General features: G+C 38.5%; 1 protein-coding gene across 1 annotated transcript; it reads left to right on the forward strand.

The window, feature by feature from the left end:
• The first annotated feature begins 419 nt into the window (after positions 1–419).
• LOC145028377 (sorting nexin 2A-like) lies at positions 420–2962 on the forward strand. Its single transcript, XM_078977059.1, has 5 exons — positions 420–1740; positions 1822–2031; positions 2124–2384; positions 2458–2544; positions 2690–2962. Exons 1-5 carry the CDS (start codon positions 676–678, stop codon positions 2765–2767), a joined length of 1701 nt encoding a protein of 566 aa, XP_078833185.1. The 5' UTR covers positions 420–675; the 3' UTR covers positions 2768–2962.
• Positions 2963–24384: the final 21422 nt, after the last annotated feature.

Genomic DNA, 24384 nt, shown 5'->3' on the forward strand with positions numbered 1-24384 from the left:
AAATAAAGTTCCAAACTCAGTCAACATTAATATTTTACTAGACCGAATAAGCCAATTTTGTGGACCGAGTCAAAGGTACCGACCCAGTCAGATGCAAATCAAACATCTTGATCGTACCGAGTCAGATAAAAAAATCTGATCGGACTTATTCAACACCAAATCAAACATAGCCTAAATATGTTTTAAAATATCATGGGATCATCTTTGCAATAAATTAAACGTTCGGCCTAAATCTAAATTTGTTGGAAAACTTTAGAGATGAAGTTCATTATTCCTTTTTATTTTATTCCTAGTAGTTCACGTTTAGAAGGCAAGATAAGGGTGGGCCCAAATCTCCTACTTGGCTCCTCATAACATTAAATGAAAATGAAAAAGAAATGAAAATGAAAATGAAAATTAATTAATATAAAACAATTAATAAAGAAAAAAAAAGGAAAGAAATACGACTCACTCGATAACTTCATCCTTGCCGTGTAAAGTGTGAACTCCGGAAACAAGCAGCTCCGCCGCTGATCTCCGCCACGAATACAGGCCGTCAAACTTAAATCCCCACCCTCACATCTAAATCAGACTTCATCGATATGAGATAGTATAACTCAAAATCAAATTGTCCTCAATATCGATATCCTGATTTTGTATTTTTTGCTCCGATCAATTGAGGATTCCGATAAATAGATGATGGGATCCGAGAATCAGGGCTTCGAAGAAGCCCAACTCTATGCATCTCGCGAAGAAATGGAGTCTCTTGTTCTTGACGATGACGATAATAATAATAATATTAATAACGATAACAATTCGTCATCCAGATCCAACGGCGGTGCAAATGGAGATGGTAGTCAACATCACCATCCTCTCTCTTCATCCTTGCCGTTTGCGGAAATACCGACCACCGACGATGATGATCCTTTGTTATCTTCGCCGTCCACCCACAAAAGCCCTAACGCGTTCAATTCGTTCCTTGAACCCCCTTCTTATGCGGATGCGGTATTCAGATCGTTCGACGGTGACCACGGCAAGCAAATTAATGGTCACGGTGTTGTGTCCACGTCTTCTCCGTCTTCCAGTTCCGATTACTTGAAGATTTCCGTTACGGATCCGCAGAAGGACCAAGATCTAAAAAATTCCCTTGTTCCCGGCGGAAACACTTTTGTGACGTACTTGATTACCACATGGACAAATCTACCGGAGTTTAACGGAACCGAGTTTAGCGTCCGGCGACGGTTTAAAGACGTTGTGACGTTATCAGACCGGTTATCGGATTCATACCGAGGTTTTTTTATCCCGTTGAGGCCCGATAAAAGTGTCGTTGAGAGCCAAGTTATGCAAAAGCAAGAGTTTGTTGAGCAGAGGAGAATGGCTTTGGAGAAATACTTGAGAAAGCTAGCTGCGCATCCGGTGATAAGGAGAAGTGAGGAGTTGAGAGTGTTTCTTCAGGTGCAAGGAAAGCTGCCATTGATGAAGACAACGGATGTAGCGTCAAGGATGCTTGATGGGGCAGTGAAGCTCCCCAAGCAATTGTTTGGGGAGTCCGTTGTGTCTGCAGCTGTTGATCCCAACGAGGTCTCACAGCCGGCGAAAGGAGGGAGGGATTTGTTGAGGATTTTCAAGGAGTTGAGACAGTCGGTTACAAATGACTGGGGTGAAACGAAGCCACCGGTGGTTGAAGAGGATAAGGAGTTTTTGGAGAAGAAGAAGAAACTGCAGGACTTCGAGCTGGAGTTGAGTAACGTATCTCAACAGGTCTGTTGTTTCTCCTCCTAATCCTCTTTGATGTAGAAAACAGATTTCATCATATTCTTGTTTCATCTTGTGGAACTCCAGGCTGAATCTCTGGTTAAAGCTCAACAAGACATTGGAGAGACCCTGGGGCAATTAGGGCTGGCATTTGTGAAACTCACCAAATTTGAATCCGAGGAAGCCATGTTCAACTCTCAAAAAGTAAGAGCTGCAGATATGAAAAACGTAGCTACATCTGCTGTTAAAGCCAGCAGATTATATCGGGAGTTGAATGCACAAACTGTCAAACATTTGGTATCTGCTACATTCCTTAATATTTTACAAACAACATCTGCTACCTTAATCTTTCAGCTATGTCCAAACTTGGCCTCTGTTGTTTTTTTCAGGATAAGCTTCATGAATATCTTGGAGTAATGTTAGCTGTGAACAATGCATATGCAGATCGATCAAATGCTTTGTTGACAGTTCAAACTCTTCTTTCAGAGCTTTCAAATTTAAATTCCAGGATTGAGAAGCTTGAAGCAGCTGCTTCCAAGATATTTGGTGGTGACAGGTCTAGAGTTAGAAAAATCGAGGAGTTGAAAGAAACCATGAGGGTTACTGATGAAGCTAAAAATTGTGCAATTAGAGAATATGAACGGATAAAGGTATTTTCATTAATCATAATTACTAACAACAAAATTACCAAAATTGAAATTTCTTATCAATTGTGTTTTACAGGAGAATAATAAGAATGAGCTTCACAGACTTGACAAAGAAAGACATGATGACTTCTTTGGCATGTTGAAAGGATTTGTTGTTAACCAGGTATCCTTTTTGTAACTTATCTAATACCTTAAGCCAAGTTTTTTTTGGCTTAACGCATTAAGTCATTATGTTCATATCAAGTCAATCAGAAAGAATATTGTTTTTTTTTTGGGTTATAAAGTACACAAATTATTGATGATAACAGGCAGGGTATGCAGAGAAGATGGCTAGTGTGTGGGAAACGGTTGCAAATGAAACAAGTGGATATGCAAAGAGTTTTTAGATGAAAAGGGTTTTGTGAAACAATGTTGTGTTTTTTTTTTTTTTTTTTTTTTTTTTTTTTTTTTTTTTAATATAAAATCTTTTTTGTACTTTTTTATGTACACTCCTAGGACTTGAGACCATTTATCTACAAACAATCTTACAAAAATTTGTCCCTTTTTTGACACTCCATTATTATTTGACCCTTAGCAGACCATTGTTGTGATGTATGTTCATTTGATTAAATATTTTGTATTCGGTTTTCAACTTTGGGTGCCTAATGCGCCTGTATGAAACAATTTTTTTAGCTCAAAGTATTCGTGAAAGTGATGGGCTTTTGTTGGTAGGAGATGCTGTTATTGCAAATTTGCCATACGCGAGTATTTCATTAATCAAAGTTTACCAATCAGGAGGAAACCACAGAGGAAAATAAGCGAATGTTGTAAACAATATTATTACATTATGTTCCAATGTAAGAACATTATACATTTATTATACGACTTTATTATGAGTAAATATAAATGGAACAAGAGTTTTGATTTATATTTACTTTGACTTTACCAAAATAATAAATACAATGTAATTAGAAACGCATCTGGTAATCTTTAGAGTTTAGAGCAATGGCTACGGGCTACAGCCTACAAAGGCAGTGTAAAATGTGGACTCGGACCCTCATAAATGAGTCATGCTCATTCTCTAGAATGCTCATTCTGGTGAAGTTTCTCTCAATAAAAAATTTATTTGGTTCATATATGTAAACATATTATAGAAAAACTTAAACTGCTACCTTTTATGGAATAGGTTTAAACATATACATCAATTCAGGTCTAATTGCTTAATTGTGTAAATATAATTTAAGTTGTTTAATTGTGTATCAATTCAGGTCATTTTTTCTCACTTAACTTTTAGTTTATCGCTCATTTAGTCACATATATTTTTTTAAGTTTTAAAATGTCATCAAACTTTTATATACGTTATAAACAAAATCGAACGATCATGAAAACAATAATCTTTTAAACGAACATAATAATAATAATAATAATAATAATAATAATAATAATAATAATAAAATTTGTATCTTAATGTGTTTGTGTATGTTCATTTGTTTAGTTAAATTTAAATGAACGAACATATACAAGTCTTTATTTGAGATTATGCGGTTCGTTTACGTTTTTATTTATAACAAGTTAAATTGCTTTTTTAATCATATTATTTTTCTACTAATAATATTTAATAACGAATTACAAAATTAAAAAGGGCTAATAACCTAAAACAAAAAAAAAATTATAAAATAATCAGCTTTGAATATTTATCATTAAATAAATACATATTTTACAGATTAGTTTTCTATTGCAAAATTGCTTTTATCAATTGAGAATCAATTTTTTTTTTCTCAAAATGACATTAAAGAGTCACGATATTTTTAATGATTTTACAATAAAACCATAGATCAAGTATTTCGTAAAAGAAATATATATTTCACAAAGTAAAACGATCAATTTGTGATCAATTTGAGCACTATTACATTTACTTTGTCTTTAGTCATAAAAGTGATCAACCCTTAAAAACCCGTTATATCAACCTCACTCGTCTGAGGTGTTATTTGAAAATTTTGAACAATTTAGGGATAAATGATTCCGATCTTTTGAAAGTTAGAAAACCATGAGTTTTTAAATTACACAAACGGTCCTATGGTTTGGGATGGCATATGTTTTAGTCCCTAATTCTTTTTTTAAACTCAGATGACCCCTATAGTTTGGTTTTATTTAGCATTTAGTCCCTACAGAATTGACAAAACTATATTGTATTTTTCTATTTCTATTTTGATTTAATTATTTCTCATAATATTTTATAATATCACTCAACCAACTTGATCTCACCTAGACCCGATAAGAGAGCAAGTTTTAACCCTACTATGTTTAGAACATGTAAGAATTATATGGGTTTGAAGTAGACATATAAATCGGTCCGGAACAAAAAAGGACAAAAACCAAAACCAAATAAACCATAAACTAAGAACTGAAAATTGGACCGAATACTACTATTCGGTTTCAAATGGTTCGGTTTCGATTCTACTAAGAAATATGCTATTTAAGAAGTTGTTCGAATTGAAACCGCAAAAACTAAAAACTGAATAAGCCATAAACTAAGAACCAAAATTGGAACAAATACCTCTATTCGGTTCCAACCGGTTCTGGTCCTGGTTTGGTTTTTCAATCAAAAAGCTCATCCCTAGTTTGGAGCGGAATTTTTGATTTGTTTACTCGTTAACGACTCATACCCACTAACACTTTTATTAAAATGTCGGGCATGGATCATCATCGATCCGATCCGTTTATAACATGCCCCGTATAACTTTTAGAATTATACATTTATATTCTATATTGCTTAACATTTAGTTTTAATTCCAATCAAAAATCCAAAAAGAGACCAAAGGCTAAATCGTTTTACTTAGTACTCGCAGAGTCAAGTTTTAGACTTTCAGTCTTCTACCTAGAATTATGATGCCAATCCATTTATATTTCATCAAGCAATTTCAAATTCCATTTATAAATAAAAAAAATCATTTTATTAAATGGAAGAAAATTTTCAATTGCTGTTCGCTATCACTACAATCGATAGTCATAAATCAATTGAAAGTTGCTACAGTAGATATTTTTTTGTTTAAGAAATATTATTTTAAGAATTAAGTAAAATGTTTCATTATTCAACAAACATATGGGTTACGAGTATATTTCGTGATCCGGTGGATAAGGACATTAGTTTGATTATTCAAAACTCTAGTTTGGCATGGACCGAGCTAAAAAAAAAACAAAATTAGAGAGCTTGACCGCCCCAAACTAGAGGGACCATTCGTATAATTTACACTAACATTATGACTATTTTATTGAAAGGTTGTATCAAAGATACCATGTAAGGTCCTAAAAATAAGACCTAAAAATTTCATTTTTAAATTAATAAAACTAATATCCAAAAAATATCATCATAAAAATCCAAATATAACAAGTGTATCAATCCTCATATCATATTAGATTAAATCACAAAATGTTGGCCTTGGTGCCTTAGACCCGCTAAACATGGTGAGAAAACTTACCTCGCATTGTCAAAACTCATAGAAAGAATCCCTGGCTGTTGGCCCGCTAAAATCTCTATGCTAACAATCACAAAATAATCATCAAATCAGTAATCAGATCCCAACCCACACTAAGAGTCCAAACTTAGGGTAAAAGTCTTTTCTACCCTTTCCCTAACTTAGCCCGAGGCCAAGGCCCAATCCAAATGTCCAAAAAGCTCAAATTCCAAAATAATCACCCAAAGCCCAATTATGGCCCAATTTTCCAAATTAGGCCCAAACCCCTTTCATGGGCCTTCAACCAAAGAGTCCACTAAAATATCAATAACCCAACAAGAGAATTTTGATGGCCCAACAAGGCCCAATTCATCAAAAGCCCAACATGGTCTAATACCGAGAAGCCCACATATTGAAGCCCATTTGCTTAGTACGCTGGGCATACTCAGCTTGAACGCTAAGTGTACTCGCTTTAGGGATTGTACGCACTAGCTTGACCAACTTTCTTTATTCAACACTTATTCGATTAAGGTTCCGACCCAAATCTCATATCTGATTTCCCTAAGGTAGTTTACCATGTACAGTTGCCGACTTTACATGCATGCATGGCTTCATGGGGCTCTAAAGCTCAAAATATCGTAGCAAATGACTTAACTCATGCATAAGACTAAAACCACCATAAAGTGTGCACCTTTAAGCTTGAGGAATCCTTATATGTCCAGATCTAAAAGACTAGACTCCAAAAATGACCTAATCTCACAAGAGCCAACCAAAAGGGACCAAAACGGCCAAAAACAAGTCCAAAAGAAGATCCATACAAGGAGTCGTCAAGATAAGATCTTTATACCTCAAATAACTTGCAAATGGAAAGATGATTATGGATCTCTAAGCTTCACACCAAACAATGAACCTTCGATATTATTCTATCCCTTCAAAATGAGTAATAAAACACCAACTTTTCTTCTCCAGAGCTCAAAGACACAAAATGATGGCTAAGCATCGAAATTTAGGGTTTAGGGCATATGGAGGCTAGTAAGAGGTCAAGCTCATGGGACTTAATGAGCTTATGTAACGCTCACGTTTCCAGGCTAGGCATTATCGTTGATGTAATAGTCTAGGTTAACCTTGTAACTTTTTTTGAGGTATTAATGATGAAATATTTGAGTATTATGTGAATCATGTGTTTATTTTCTTAATTATTATAATTTAATGAATTAAGAATAAAATGAGCGTCAAAATTAAAGTGTGAGATAAGCCTGATATCTTTACATTAAGTTGTAGTGGTTGAAACAAGGATTCCGGAAATATAAGGAACGCCGAAATCCGAGTTATAACGAAGAAGTTATGACATGTCGAAGATTTGCGACAGAACCGGCACGACACTGAGTGACGTAAAATGTGAATTTGAGATAGAGCGATATTTAGCCTTAGTGATCTAACCGAAAGTCATAGAGTTTGTTAAACCGAGAGCGTGCATAAAAAGAACTCCCAAATCTGACTTCGTATGAGGAAGTTATGATTTTTCGAAGTTTCAGCTTAGCAGTGTGCAACCCCAAACTCGAATATGAGATTGTGTGATATCTAGCCGAAGCAATCTAAACGGGAATCGAAGGTCTCGTCATTAGTAGTGCAACCATAAAAAGACAGACGAAAACAGACGTCAAATGAAGAAGTTATGAATTTATAACGGAGTTTTCTTGTCCCGCCTATTAAAAATAAGTAATAAAAATAAAGTCAAAATTAGCCGACGGGGTCTAAACGAAAGTTGTAGAGCGCAGTGTCACCTACGTGTGGATATAAAGAACATCGAAAACGGAGTTCGTATGAGGAATATATGAATTTTTTAAGTTTATTAAATAATTAAAATATTAAATTCAAATATAAATTCGGATATTATCCAAAGAGGGGGGGGGGGGGGGGGGGGAGTCACCGGACTTATCCAGGTTACGCCTAGCGTAATGCAAGGTTCCAGCCCCTATATATAGGGTGCGAGGGCAGCCGGCCTTTTTGCTCATTTTCTCTCTTCTCTCTCTCTCTCTCTCTCTCTCCTGTTTTACCTCGTTTTTCGTGCAAGAAATATCCCGAAGCCCCGATATCATCCCCAAGCCCCGAAGTAAGTCTTGAAGCCCAAAGATCCCGAGAAGTAGAGTTTTCGAGCCGAAGCTCTACCCACGAGAAGCCCGATTTTTGTGGAGATCACCCGGTTTCACCGAAGAATACTACCATTACAAGCCGTAGTGTTGTCCGATCATCTTCTGATCAAGTGAGTGTGTAGTTACTTTCTTCTAATACATAAATATGAAGTATTTACTATGAAATACGTGTTATGTGTTTATATATTGGTGTTGATTTGAAGGGGGTACATAATCTCTTTCAAATGCATGATTTTATACAAGTATTGATTTAACGTACTATGTATATGTGTTATGTGAGTGTATCGATGTTATCTTCTAATCTCATAGATATGATTTATTCTCTATGAAATATGTGTTATGTTTGTGTGTCTCATCTTTTATCTGGAGTGTGTTTTGAATGAACATACTATACAGGTTTTAAATTATGTATAAAAATGTATATTTTATCTACTAAAATGTTGGGTAGAACATGGGTAGATAGTGGCCGTGTGATAAAAAGATGAGAGGCCTCGATGTTGTTTTTGATTCAGTCATCTAACGGAGTTTAGATGACAACCACATACTTTTCTAGACAGTTTCGTGGAACGCTAGCAGGCTCACCACCTGTAGGTGTTAATGAACTTGGGTGTTCATTCGCTGTACTCCATCCCCCTCCTGGTTGCCTTATTTGATATATATTGCAGGGAAACCCCCGAATGCATGTGTTGTCGCCCTGATAACATATTCTTAGACTAGGTCTCTTGTGGTAATTGTTTTAGGGACGTAAAGTGAGAATAACGAGAATGGGTAATTGGGTTATTGTTGGTTGATGAAATTAAATATAATTATTTATTGTGGGTTGAAAACCCTATATGCTCACCAGGCTCCCAAGCCTAACCCACTCAGTTTTCCTTGTATTACAAGTAGTGGCGCCAGAGCATAAGTTGGATGACTTGTCAAGTTATTTTTGGATTATAGACCTACTGTTGTAAATAACTGTTGTAAGGTATGTATTGTTATGTTTATACTTTTAGTCTATTTATCGGAACATGACATCTCGAGTTTTGTTATATAATGAAAATACATTTCTTTAAGAAATGCTTTGGTAAATCTTATTTGATCATATTTTGCTTTGGGAACAAATTCCGCAACTCTTTTAATCAAAGGATTACTATGAAATTATTTTAGAAGCATAAATTAAACCGGTCTTTTCTGGTCGTGATTTTGGGGATGTCACAACTTATATAGGGGTTAAACCATAAAATTTAAGGTTTCAAGTTAGCTAGTGTGACATCCCCATTTTCATGGCCAGAAAAGACCGATTTTGTTTATGCTTTATAAAAATCAGAGTATCTCTTTTAATAAAAATGTTGCAGAATTTGTTCCCAGTAAAACATGATAAATACGTTATCAAGGCATTTCCGAAGAAAAGTATTTTTATTCATTTTAAAACATTTGGGATGTCATCGTCAATACAGAAACATAAGCATAAATAGAACTTACATTCATTATCAATAGTGATTTATATCTCCATAATCTCTCAGTGTAATGTGACTTCATATCAACACCTGTGATATAAATAAATTGAGTGGGTCAGGTTGGGAAACCTGGTGAGTACATAGGGTTTTCAACCCACAATAATATAATTATTATGTTTAAACAATCAAATAATCAACCCAATTACCCATCCCCATTATCTTCCTTACTCTTAAGAGTATACCCTAAGAGTCATCTATCCTGCATTCGTTCATTCTGAAGTCCTTCGCTTCCAGGGTTATAGGACTAGCACTAAGTCCATAGCTGCCAATGCTCATTCGTAAAACACTAATTTCATAGCTGCTAAAGTTCATTCATCGGGTACTAAATCCATAGCTACCAATGTCTAGGTACTAAGTCCATAGCTACCAACGTTTATCTATCAGGTACTAAGTCCAAAGCTACCAACATTTATTCAATAGGCACTAAGTCCATAGCTGCCAATGATCATTCATATCATCTTTTATCTCTCATCATTCATCTACCCATGTTATACCCAATATATTTGTAAATATAAAATACGTATACAGTTTAAATCATTTAAAACTTGTATAAAATCGTTCATTCAACATAGATAGCAAGTATAAAAATCATATGCACACGTAGCATGTAGTTTATATAAAATACTTCATATCTATGTGTAAGATGAAAGGGACCATGCACTCACCTGGTAAGGTGGTGAGTCGGCACTCGGACAACACTTCGTTTCTCTTAAAACAATTATCCCTTGACGAAACCTAGTATCATTACCACTAGAGTTTAGTCTAACGTTTGATGATACTAATTAATAGTCTAGCTATTATTACTATTATATAAGCGTTAAACAATACTTATATAACCCATAATAATATCCCAAATACTCCTTATAAGGTCCTAATAACATTACTATATTGAAACATAAGCTATGCTAAAGATATGGTAGGCATAGCTCACTTACAACGAGTTTTATTGAAAATCGAGCTTCGTTGGAGCAATGTTTCCGAGCCGAAAGCTCTTCTTTTCGGAGCCGTCGGGCGCTCCGGGGCTTCCGCCTCGTGCTAGGGGGTTCCCTATGCTTTTTGGGGGGTTTTAGGGCTTAGAGAGAGAGAGAAAGAGAGAGTATAGAGAGAGAAAGAAGTGGGGAAACGTGTAAGAAAAAAAGGCAGCCTCGAGCCTCTATTTATAGGACTTCAAGCGTGGTGCCTCTCACCATATCGTGGTGTTGCGTAGGCTCCAAGTTTTCACCTGGTGTTAACACGTACGTGGCCTCGCACGTAGGGTGGAAATCAACCGATTTTAAAAAATTCATAACTTTCGCATATGAACTCCGGTTTTGACGTTCTTTATATCCACGTGTAGGTAAAAATAAGATCTACAACTCTCATTTAGACTCCATTAGCTAATTCTCGACCGGTCTTAAATTTAATAGTAAGAGGAGATTATACTGTTAAATATCCGCGTAAAATTCATAACTTCTACATACGGACTCCATTTTCATCTATGTTTTTACCGTTGAGTTCCTATTAATATTAAACTCTCATTAAGGTTGCGTAAGCCAAAAACCGCTCGAACTAAAATTCGAGTTTCGGGTTGTACACTACTAAGTCGAATCTTAGAAAAATCATAACTTCCTCATACGAAGTCAGATTTCGGCGTTCTTTTTATGGACGTTCTCAGTTTAATGTATACTAGAACTTTGGTTTAGATCACTAAGGCTAAAAAGTCCTCCATCGTAAATTCATTATTTACGTCTCCCGGTGATGTAGCGGTTTTGCTGTAAAACTTTGACGGGCCATAACTTCTTTGTTATAACTCGGATTTCGGCGTTCTTTATATGTACGGAACCCTTGAGACATATTATACAACCTAGTTAAGATTATTTGTTCTAAATAATATTTTGTTGAAAAGTCATTTTCGACCCTTATTATCTATAAATTGACTAGCCCGGATCTATGGGTGTTACAGTTGTCTCCCCCTTAGGATGATTACGTCCCGGAATCATCAACGAAACAGAGCAGTATAATGACTCCATACGTTATCTCTTCATCCTAGGTAATAATCGTAACTTCCTTGTTTCTTCGAATGAGTATCTAACTCTTGGACTCCTTGATTGCAGGTGGTGCTCGATCTTGTGCTTGCTCCCTATCTTACGTTAGACTCTAAATTATGACCTTCAAGTCACAATATCGATCCTCACTGGATACGAACTTAAGATAAGTTCTTTTATTAATACAATGGAACGATGTGTCATATTCTAATGACCTATCATCGTATGTTGCAACGCTTAGAATCAGGTCTCTTAGAGTCTTCGATAACAAACTATACCTTCCGTCATGTTCTATTGTGATATAATCACATCTTAAAAGGTAGCATTCCTAGCTACAGGTAACTATCGTGATACCTCTACTGATCGCTTTGATTGTCTTTTACTTCAAGCTTCTAGTTTAAGTTAGATGCTACATCAAACTTGGTTCTCTAAACCACGTAGCATATTCATCTCAGTCGGACTCGATTTGATATGACCACTAGGGTCGGAATAACAATCATCTTCTTAGTCATTACCAAAAAGATGGTAACGACATACTTGAATAAAACAGAATCAATTACTAGCTCCTTGGTAACCTTGTGATTTTCCTTGATCCAAGTGTGAGTCCTGTACTTCCGGTAGTATAGGCCTCTACTACCATTCACACTTACTCATACTCGTCCCAAGTATTGTCTCGCCGTTTTCCAAGTCACCATACAAGAAAATCACATAACAACTTAACACATCAATTAGCAAAACTAAGGTCTTATATTATTTCTTGAAACGATTACGTTGGTGTTCAAGTTCACCCGAGACTATGCCTCTACTAGGCTACATCATACGAAACTATGGCTACTGCATAACTCAATCTTCGGGTAAGAATTCCTCATCCTTGATTCCTCGCGTTGTTGTCTGCTTCATCGAGGATCATGTGGAATGCCCTTGGTTTTGGCGGTGCATTTGGTCTTGTTGCTTCGTTTTTCTTTGGACAGTTCTTTGAAATATGTCCATCACTTCCATATTCGTAGCACTTCTTTCTATCGAATGTACAATCTCTGGAATAGTGACCGGTCCTACCACACTTATAGCACGTCACTTCTCCATCACATCTTCCGAAGTGCTTCTTCTTGCACTTCTCACACCACTTGGCTCCATTCCTTTGGTCCACCAGGATAGACTTTGAGAACTTTCCCTTATTATCGGGTCTTGAGGATCCTTCAAACTTCCTCTTTTCACTAACTTCAGCTTTCTCCAGACCCTTTTCCCTTATTTGGGTCTCAACATTCTTGGCTATCCAGATGGCAGCTATCAAAGTGGCTGCTTGTTTGACCATTGGACCAAAGTCCACTGGTAATCCATTGGCAAACCTGTTGACCTTGGGAAGTTCCGTTGGAACTAGGTAAGGAACAAGCTTCATCTTCTTCGTAAAACTTGCAGCGTACTCGGTGACGCTCATTTTTCCTTTCTTTAGGTTTTGAAACTCGTTGTTGATCTCTAGTAGATCCTGCTCAGAGCAGTACTGCATTTTCAGATGCTCCAGGAAATCTTCCCAAGATATCTTGTTTGCTTCTCCCTTGGGCACCGTATCTCCCAATAACTTCACCGGCTCAAGACTCCGGTCTTTAGTTGTCTGACCACATAGACGGTTTTCTGCTTATTGCTACAGTCGCAACTCTCAAACACCATCTCCATCTCAGAGATCCAGTCCTTAATTTCCATAGGCTTCGGGCTTCTTGAGAGACTTGGTGGTCTTGGACTTAAGAAGTTCTTGTACCTTCACCCATCCTTGTCGTTTCCCCTCTCCGGGCCATCCATTCGTTCACCTTGAGTCCCAACTTAACTCACTTGGTGGATGTAGTTCCTTTCCTCCGACTGCTCGAGAATCGGCTCGGTTTGCTCGATGGGCATGGTAGGTTCGTCCCTATTTTCATGCAACATCTGCCTCATTTCCTCCCTTTGTTCAGCTAACATAGCCTGAATCATGGTTTGTACTCTAGCCACGGTGACCGACTCGGGTGCAACTTGTACCACCATAGGTATTTGCTCAATCACTGGGGGCTGTTGGTTCCCATTTCCATTTTCATTCCCGACTCCACTTCAGGTTCTTTCCATTTCCATCTATACAATAATTCATACGTTCGGTGCGAAACGACGAGAATTAAGATAGGAAGGATTTTATTTACGATCGACGTGTAAATCTCCCTATTACTTCGAAAAATTATATGCCAGTTCTAATACCGTAATTAAACGTTTAGAAATCTGAACACATAAAATTTCCCAGATCCGCTCGGCAACAAACCATAGATCCGTTCAGACATTTAGCATCATAAAACATCATAAATCATTTACCACATAAAAAGCACGTTAGGAATTTTCCCTAAATAAGCTAGTGCTTGTGTCTATTCAGGTGTATTACCTAAATTTTATTAGACACACTCCTCACAATCATTGCTTAGCATTCTAAGTTTAAGTCGAGAAATAAATCCATATTCCTAGTTTGCTTAAACTAATGCTCTGATACCAACTGTGACATCCCCATTTTCACGGCCAGAAAAAACCGATTTTTTTTATGCTTTATAAAAATCAGAGTATCTCTTTTAATAAAAATGTTGCGGAATTTGTTCCCAGTAAAAATGATAAATACGTTATCAAGGCATTTCCGAATAAAAGTATTTTTATTCATTTTAAAACATTTAGGATGTCATCGTCAATACAGAAACATAAGCATAAATAGAACTTACATTCATTATCACTAGTGATTTATATCTCCATAATCTCTCAGTGTAATGTGACTTCATATCAACACCTGTGATATAAATAAAATGAGTGGGTCAGGTTGGGAAACCTGGTGAGTACATAGGGTTTTCAACCTACAATAATATAATTATTATGTTTAAACAATCAAATAATCAACCCAATTACCCATCCCCATTATCTTCCTTACTCTTAGGAGTATACCCTAAGAGTCATCTATCCTGCATTCGTTCATTCTGAAGTCCTTCGCTTCCAGGGTTATAGGACTGGCACTAAGTCCATAGCTTCCAATGCTCATTCGTAAAACACTAATTCCATAGCTGCTAAAGTTCATTCATCGGGTATTAAATCCATAGCTGCTAGTGGCCTGGTCAGAACCTAGTCTAAAGCCAAGTGTAGACCTTCGCCAATGTGAAGAGAGCTGATATGGAGGTTAAGGTGCAGAACCATGCCTTAACCCCTTCGCCAGGAAGTTACACCTCGGTAAACGTGGGAACAATCAGAGAGTCCCACTCGCCCATTAGATAATAGCCACGATCTTCATAAACATTTAGAAGATCCCGACCCATCCAATGAGGGAATGAGACAAAACACGTGACGAATGACCCACCAATATGGGTCTGCTACGTCACACCTCACGAGGGTATCTTTAACAAATTCGGTTGAGGGTACGCCCCTAAAGTAGGTATAAAATGATCCTTCTTCCTCACTAGGAAGATGTAACATTCCGAATTCCAGGTATAATATTTAATTAAATTATATTCATTTTTTTCAGGGCAACTCGACGAGTTGGAGGCCCCAACTCACTGAGTAGAGATTGAGATGGCCGTGTGATTTTTAGAGTCTACTCGACAAGTTGGAGGGACCCGAATCGATGAGTAGGAGATAAGTGTTAAATCCCTAATTTCCATGGTTTGCATCCTATTTAAAAGACCTTAAGTGCTTTAACCCGCCTCCCTTATCACCTTAATACACTGAGAGAAACCCTAATCGAGCTATTACCATCTCCGTGTGTGTGTGAGAGAGAGAGGGGGGGCTAAGATTGTATGTTTTAGTGCATTCTTTGAAGGATTTTGAGGAGCAAAAGGCTTGGAACAAGAAGGAACCCTTGGATACATTATTCTTTCAGTCTTAGTTGCCATTTGGAGGTAAAAAGCTATCACTTTGACCATTTGTTAGTTAGATCTCTTCACTAGGGATTTTATGTATATTTCCATCTTCTCTTTGAGTCCTTTAGTTGTTTGAGCATGCTTTAAAGATGAGACTTCAGATCTGGACAATATGAGGTCACTTAGGCCAAAAGATTCAAGCTTTATCAAGCTATTGACCAAATTTCATGCATTAAACCCTTTATTGAGCTTTATATTGGAAAACTTAGCCCTAGATGCCATGCATGGACGTAAAGCTTGCAGCTTTACGTGGTAAATTTCAGCCTTAGAAGGCTAGATCTAGAGTATGGGGCCTTAGTTCTGCTTAAAAACATCCGAATGAGGGAATGGAATGAAGGGATTAGATGAGTTGGTGAACCAACTCGACGAGTTGGTTAGGGTTTTCCCCGATAGTCTGGTCGCATTACGAACTCGACGAGTTGAGTTGGATTTTCCCTATTTTCATAGGAACGAAGGAACTCGACGAGTCACATAGATGCACTCGGCGATTTGGGTCAACATGGACTGTTGACTTGATCATTGACTCCCATGGAGGGGTAAAATGGTCTTTCACCATTTCCGAGAGTTAGTAAAAGGGTAGTTTAACATTCTTAGAGTTTTTATTATAAATTTTTAAGTATAGATGATTATGATATATGTATGTGGAGTCTATACCTACCGTTGAGTACGACACATACTTGCTTACTTACGAGGTGAGTCTTCTCACTATACTTACCTGAGTGGTAATACTATGTGACCAGAGGGTCTTATTTGAGTTATTTACCGGAGGGTCTTATGTGCTTATACTGAGATATATGATATCATGCATTTTTTCTTTGTGATTTATGTTGTATGTTATTTCTGTGCCTTACTGAGATATAGGATTGGAGGGCCCAAATCCAATCTGTGAGACCGGAGGGTCTTTACTGATATACTAGACTAGAGTGTCCGACCCAAGCTGTGAGAATGGAGGGTCTTCACTGAGATACCAGACCGGAGGGTCCAACTCGAGTTGTGAGACCGGAGGCTCTTTACTGAGACACATGACCGGAGGGTCCTTATCAAGTATAGCCTTGATAGGCTAATTATTTGTGTATGTGGTATTTTTGGGAACTCACTAAGCTTCGTGCTTGCAGTGTTGTGTGAAATGTGTTTCACGTACCTCTCAGGATCGCGGGAAGGCACCGGCTTGACTGCATACACCAGATTGAGATTATGTTTTGACGATTCTTAGATATCATCAAACATTTTGCTGTCTAGTGTTTTGAACAACTTATACATTTGGGTTTTGAAAAATGTGAGATTGTGTTTTATGTGGTTTAAAAATGGAAAAAATTTGTTTGAAAATTTTGAGTGTTATAGAAGAGGACGAAATTCTCTCTTTCTTGTAATCTTCTACCTGCTTTCTCATATCTCAGACTAATTTGATCGTTGGAGCTTTGTCCCGGGAACTCCTCCCCAATGTTGACTATCAGTCATTTCTCTCTTTTTTCACTGTGATAACAGGAGAAGATACTCACAAGGATCCTTCCTTCAGTTCTACCCTATCCTCTCCAGCGTATCACAACATTTGGCGCCATTTGGGTGTATCTTTAGAATGATACATCCACAAATTAAACCCAAAAAGAAACAATGGCAGGCGATATCCTAGTAACATCATGGGCAGAAGTGAAAAGCCCGCTACGCCCAATACAGTCACTCGATGGCGGGAAAACCTCCATTCAAGAGGAGCATGCTTCAAACCGCACACCGACCTCACAGACACCGTCCAGTTCGATGGTCGAAACGCCGACAACTTACATAGCCAATCTATGGTGCCCAACAACTAGCACAACACAACAAATAGCAATCTTAACCACAACTTCGCAAATCATCGCAATGCAAAAAACATATATCCTTGCATCACAACAACAATCCTTCCCTCATGTTTCTGGCACCGAAACCTGGATCCTTCACACAGTCCAGTCGCAGCCACAGAATCCCTCGATAGTCCATCCGCATGCCGCTATGGCAGGGTTGTCTCATGTGCCGATATTTTCACAGCAACCACTAATCCTCAACCAGCTTACATAGTAGACACCAGGTGCAACCTCTACACTATCTCGGTCGCAAGTAACATGCATGCAGACTTCGTCCAGCCAGGGACGTGGCCCTTACGGATTCGGCGTCAAACTCTTAGAAGTATCCAAATTCAACCCCTTCATGACAGTTGGTCAACTGTTCAACCCGTATACACAACAGTACACAAGAGAAAACCCATATCTGGTTCCCACGACAGGGCAATCTGTAATCCAGTCCTTTGGATCGTAACCTAACCTACAACAGTATCAAGCGTACATCTCACAGATGGCGATACATAACCAGATGTATGCGGGCCCCTACTAGATGCAGTAACACATGGCTTATGGTGGTATGCCATACTCATACATGGACAACCCCATGTGAAGCGCAAGTTCCATCTTCAACCATGAACTCATGCAGTACGAGATCCCCCACACTGCGATGATTCCAAACATGCCAAAGTATGACGACACTATAGAATCAGATGACCACATCGACAACTATGAGTGGACGATGAAATCTCTTAAGATGGATCGCCGCTCCACCTACACGTATTTCCCTTGTACCTTAATAGGAAACGCAGGCAAGTGGTTCAAGTCTCTAAGGCCAGACAGTATCACGAGCTTTGAGCAGCTGAAATACCTTTTCCTCAATAACTTCATGCAATTGAGAAAAAGAAAAGGAGACACCAACTCCGTGATGGCGTGCAAACAAAAAGAAAGAGAATCAACCCGTGACTACTACGATAGGTTCATGCTAGCTATCCTAAGCGTCTCGGGACATGAAGACTTCCTGGTGTCAGGCACCTTTGCCCAAGGTTTGCTACCTGGACCCATATCAAGAAAGATGCAAGGAACAATCCCTCGATCCAGGGATGAAATCAAGTTCTGTATGGAAAAGTACCTGCATCAAATCTAGGGGGAAGAATGAAAAGTGGCCAATCCAAATCCGTGGCCCATGCTTATCTCATATTGGAGGAAATGGCGCCCCGGCCGAGCTCGGTTCAGCAAGAAAAGCAAGACAGCAACCAACAGATTCACAACCGCCATTCCAGGCACATGTCACGACGATATAGACCATTCAACATGGATGATAGCAGAAGTTGCCACAAATATTTCCATGCAATCAATAAGACTTCAACCAAGGAGAACAAAGAAAAAACCAAGTTCTGTGAGTACCATCGAAGCAAGTTGAGGGTATACATCAGGAGAATTGGAAGCTTGAGAAGATTCGGGGTGATAACACCCAGTTCGTGCAGGACAACCGGGGGCTATTGACCCGTTACGATGGGGTCTGGGTTCCAATGTCTAGTGGGGTCAGACAGACAGTATTGGAAGAGGCTCATAAGTCTCGCTTCTCTATTTACCCGGGGGCCACCAAAATGTACCGGTATTTGTGTTTGAGTTATTGGTGGCTAGGTATGAAGAGGGAGATTGCATAGTATGTTGAGAGGTGCTTGACCTACTGGATGGTCAAGGCTGAGCATCAGAGGCCACATGTTCGGATACATCCCCTTGAGATTCCCATGTGGAAGTGGGAAAAGATCACGATGGATTTTATCACCAAGCTGTCGAGGACGGCGAAGGGCTTCGACGCTATTTGGGTCATCGTGGATCGATTGACCAAGAGCGCTCACTTTTTAGTGATACGGGAGAGTTCATTAGTCGAGAAGCTGGACGACTTGTATATCCGCGAGATCGTTTCCTGCCATGGGGTACCAGTCTCTATAGTTTCAGATCGCGATGTTCGGTTCACCTCCCATTTCTGGTAGAAGTTCCATGAGGAACTGGGAACTCGTCTGCACTTCAATACAACTTACCATCCGCAGACTGATGGCCAGAGTGAGCGGACCATATAGACTCTCGAGGACATGCTGAGAGCGTGCGTTATTGATTTCGGTGGGAGCTGAGACTCTTACCTACCTCTTGCGGAGTTCTCCTACAACAAAAGATTTCATTCCAGCATTAGAACTCCGCCTTATGAGTTGTTATATGGATGGAAATGTTGCACCTCAGTCTGTTGGTGGGAGGTCGGCCACAGGGTAATGGGTTGGACCGAGGTAGTCCTACAGACTACCGAAAGGATTCAACAGATCAGGCAACGGTTGCAGACCGCACATAGTCGGTAGAAGAGTTACGCTGATCGACGCTACTCTGAGTTAGAGTTTCAACCTAGTAACATGGTGCTCCTGAAGGTCTCACCCTGGAAGGGCATGATCCACTTCAGGAAGATGGGAAAGTTGGGTCTCCGATACATCGATCCGTTCAGGATCATTGCCAGGGTTGGCAAGGTGACATATAGACTAGAGCTACCAGAGGAGCTTAGTCTGATCCACAACACTTTCCATGTGTCACAATTGTGAAAGTGCGTATTAGATGAGGTGGCAGTAGTGTCCTTGGCGGACATACAAGTCGACGAGCACCTGAAGTACATAGAGATGCCAGTGGCCGTACTGGAGAGGAAAGTGAAGGTTCTATGGAGCAAGGAGGTGCCTTTGATAAAGGTACAATGGGAACACCGAACACGGTCTGAGTGGACTTGGGAGCCAAAGTCCGAGATACGAGAGAATTATCCAGAGTTATTCACCGTAGCGGACTTTGAGGACGAAGTCCAGTTTAAGTGGGGGAGAATTGTAACACTCGGACTCTTAGGTATAACTTTTAATTCTTATATTTCCATTTTTAAAGGTCGACTCGACGATTTGGATGCCCTGACTCGTCGAGTAGGAACGGATTTGGCCGCATGTTTTAAGTGAGCAACTCGACAAGTTGGAGGACACAAATCGACGAGTTGGAGATGGAGGATGAAACCCTAATTTCTGGGGGGCTTTCACCATATTTAAAGGGTCATTAGCCTCCCTTACAGCCCCATTTGAGCTCAGAAACCCTAAATCGTGTTTTCTTTCCATATTTGTGTGTTTTTAAGCTTGGAAGGTGGATCTTGGTGAGAGGAGCTTGAAGATCAAGAAGCTTTGAGCAAGGAACGGTTGAGGATCTAAACTCTACCCCATTTTAGCATCACTTGAAGGTAACAAGTCGTTACCTTGATCTCCTTCTAGCTAGATCTTTCTATATTTGAGTTTTTGGGCCATTTTAGCATGTTGGTATTTCATTTTGGGTGTTGAACCATGATCTGATGTTCCAACTTCATATCTAGGCTCATCTTGGCCCTTATAATCATAAAGTTTCAGCCTTTAGCAAGATAATTCATTTTCCTTACCTAGAACCTCTTCTTTAGCTTGATTTGGGCCATTAGCACCTTGCATTTACGTAAAGTTTGCAACTTTATGTGGGAAGTATGCCTTAGGAGCTTAGATCTGCAATATAGAGCTTTAGGGTGGCTTAAAATCATCTGAATGGAGAAAGCAATGAAGGGACTCGACGAGTTGCATGGCCAACTCGGCGAGTCCGATGGAGTTTAGCCTTTGAAGGTTCTGTATGAACTCGGTGAGTTGGAAAGATGATTCGACGAGTAAGCAGGGTTTTCTTGACTTTTGGAGTTGTCTGGAAACTCGACAAGTCAACTGGGGATTTCACGACTACTCGATTTCTGGAAGCACTCGACGAGTCAGTGAGCTGCACTCGATGAGTAGGGTCAACATGGATTGTTGACCTTGATCGTTGATTTTGACTTTGACCAAGGTTTAACCAGTTTGACTTCTGGGGGTATTTTGGTAAATTGGAAATTTATGGAATGGTTTCATGGTGAATATAGGTGGTGGATTATGTGGTTGTGATTTGAGAGTTTGAGCTTATCACTTCAGTTTGACGTTTGCAATGTGAGTTTTCCTCACTACACTCAAGGGTCGAAGGCACCAAGGTCGGCCATTTGGATTGTTATCCTGATATGTTATGCTAGTATGGTCGGTCTGTTAGATCGGTATCCTGGTAGATAGGATGGTATATGCTATTATGATATGTTAGATCAATATCCAAGTAGATAGGATGTTATTATGTTGCTATGATCCGTTAGATCGGTTTATTTGTCTATAGATTGTTATGTTATTATCTTTTATATGTGCACATGTTTGATTGGTGGTTGAGGCTTATCTGCTTTGTGTGAAAGCCAATAGACATGGGCATTCCAACCTGATGGTTGTGGGCTGTTAGTATTCCATCCCGAGGTTGATTGGACTTGTATTATGTGCACATTCCAACCTGTTGGCTGTGGGCCTGGGGTATTCCATCCCGAGGATGATTGGACCCATAGTATGTTGGCATTCCAACCAGATGGTTGAGGGTCTGGAGTATTCCAACTCGATTGTTGACTGAACCCATAATATATTGTTTGTGATTATATGTATATTGTTGTATGCATGGGTATTTTGTGCGAACTCACTAAGCTTTGGGCTTACAGTTTCAGTTTTGTTTCAGCTACATTAGATGATCGTTGGAAGGCAAAGGCGTGATCGTACAACTCATATTTTTGACATCACGTTTTTGGGATACTCTGGTATTATATTATTTTGAAATTTTTTTTTGTAATAACTATTGGGTTCTAAATGTTTAAAAAAAAGTTTAAATTTGACATGATTTTTATGGATCTTACAGTCATGACTACTAATCCTTTGATTTCAACACGACTATTAATTCATTCATTAGGTGAACAACACAATCATGCAAATCAATATTCAGTTTGTATTAAGCAAGATTTGATCTTATTTAACCCTAATAGTAATAGGAGTTAAATCATGCAGAGAATGGTCATTCTACTCATGCACACACATTAAAGTTAATTACTTTATTCCATAACCGTAGGTTTTGGTCAAAACTCTAGTCATAATCACCAATGGTTATTGGACAACTATGATTCAAATTAACACAACTAGATAGTCATCTAAACTTTATTAATTCAACAATAGGAAACAAAACAACAATATTTAACACATATGGATCTTCAATCAAACTTGACAAAATAAATTAAATAAGAATAAATAATCCAACTAGCAATTAAACCATAAATTCAAAGATTCATTCAATCACAAACACAAAGTAAATGGTTTTAACACTTAAATCAGAAAGTAAACACATAATGGCATAACAAGAGAATGCTAAACATGGTCACGATAACAAACCACATGATTACCGGCATGATTCCGCTCTTCAATCCCTCAGATCTTCACTCCTGACAGCTTAACGTCCCTTTGGCCGCTTTCTAGACCCTTAAAATGGCAGAATATAAGTTACTTTTCGACTAAGGATCAATGTCGAAAATCACTTTATATAAGAGTTGGAACCGACTTACGTACGGTGGGCGTAATTCGATGTATGCGGGGCGTAACAAGGAAACCAATTGTGATCTTGATCCGGAGCCCAAGCCCAGTATGCTAGACGTACCAACATCTATGTTGGGCGTAGTCCAGAACTTCATGTTATGCTGGGAGTAAGTCTTACTATAGGGCGTAGTGGATTGCTTTCAACTAACTTTGTTCCTTTTTGCTTCTAAGCCCAACTTCCATCTACTTTTGCCTCTTTTCCGCTCTAGCAAATTTTAGTTCTAAATAACAATAATTAAGGATAAAATATTAAGATATGATATATATATATATATATATATATATATATATATATATATATATATATATATATATATATATATATATATATATATATATATCACACATCTTCCCGTTTACCGCTTTTCCATTGTCGTTTCATGTTTTTATATAAATCGTTAAACAACATGACTTCTTTGTTCATCTTTCCCCATTTCGAGTAAACTTGATGTTTAGAACGATATGGTTGTAGATTCATTCCTTTGTGGAACCTAGCTCTAACACGCATCAAAAAACAGTCATGTTTTTGGTCCACTTCTGTCTTCCCGTTAATCCATGATTGTGCTAATACTAACACTTCTTGAGGTTCCTACATTTTAGATTCTGCCTTCTGTTTTAATTTATTTCCTTGTTGAGAGTGTTGAGTTTGTGGAAGAAATTCAGGTTTGGATTCGGAAATGAGTGTTTATGGAAAAAAAATTCGAGTTGTGTTTGTGAACCAAACTCTGGTAAAGAATCAAAATCAAAAGGATCAAAATTTGGGTCAAGTTGTGGTTGTGTAGGGCGTTGTGGTTGTTGGATATGTTGCGGAAAATAGGGAAGCATACCACCGTTGGTAGTAGGGGGGGGGGGGAATAAACCGGTTGATCGAGTAAAGTTCTTGGAGTTGTGGTTTTTCTAGTGGATGTTTTTTGGTTGGTAGGATTTTTGGAGGATGTAATTTTTGTAGGTTGTAGAATGAAGAAGATGGTAAAAATATGAAGTGTTTGTGAGTTATTTTGGTTAAATTGGTAATGTATTTATAGTGTTAGTAACAAAAAATAATAATTCTTTTAAATATTCGACTGTTTGCAACGGTAAGAAAAGGATAGACAATCAAATTGGCTGATTAAGTGCTCCCTCCCACGGTCGTAGTGCGGCCTCCGCCGCACTTCTACTGCACCCAAGGGGAGGTGTTTCGTCCTAGGTGGCACCCGACTGCGGCAACTGCCGCAACCCCCTCCTCCGAGCCAAAGAGTTGAATGAGGTGGCAAGTTTAAGTATTATTCAATGGATGAAATTCTATATTGTGAGATGCCACCTTGACATTTAATGGTCATTGAACTCTTCAATGTGAAAAATAAAAGTTTTTAATTCTCAAATGTTTACCATAAATTACTTTTAATAACATTCTATTAAACTTTGTAGAGTTCAATGCATTGTAAGAGAAAAAAATAAAAAAATAATAGAGTTGTATGGATTGTAGAATGATGATGTAGCAATCTATTAAACTCTATGAAATTCAATGCATTGTGGATGCACTAAGGCTTGAGGGAGTGAGTGCGGTAGATGGTGCAATCTCTTGCCACATTAGCTTGGAATACCACATCCTTCCTGCAGTTTTGTTATGGTAGAGACCACATTGCAGCACTCAAAGGGAGCGCTCCTCTCTTCTTATTGTCATTCCAATTGACCGT

The sequence above is a fragment of the Lactuca saligna genome, chromosome 2, assembly GCF_052625555.1.
Source record: "Lactuca saligna cultivar CGN05327 chromosome 2, ASM5262555v1, whole genome shotgun sequence".
NCBI classification, from domain to species: Eukaryota; Viridiplantae; Streptophyta; class Magnoliopsida; order Asterales; family Asteraceae; genus Lactuca; species Lactuca saligna.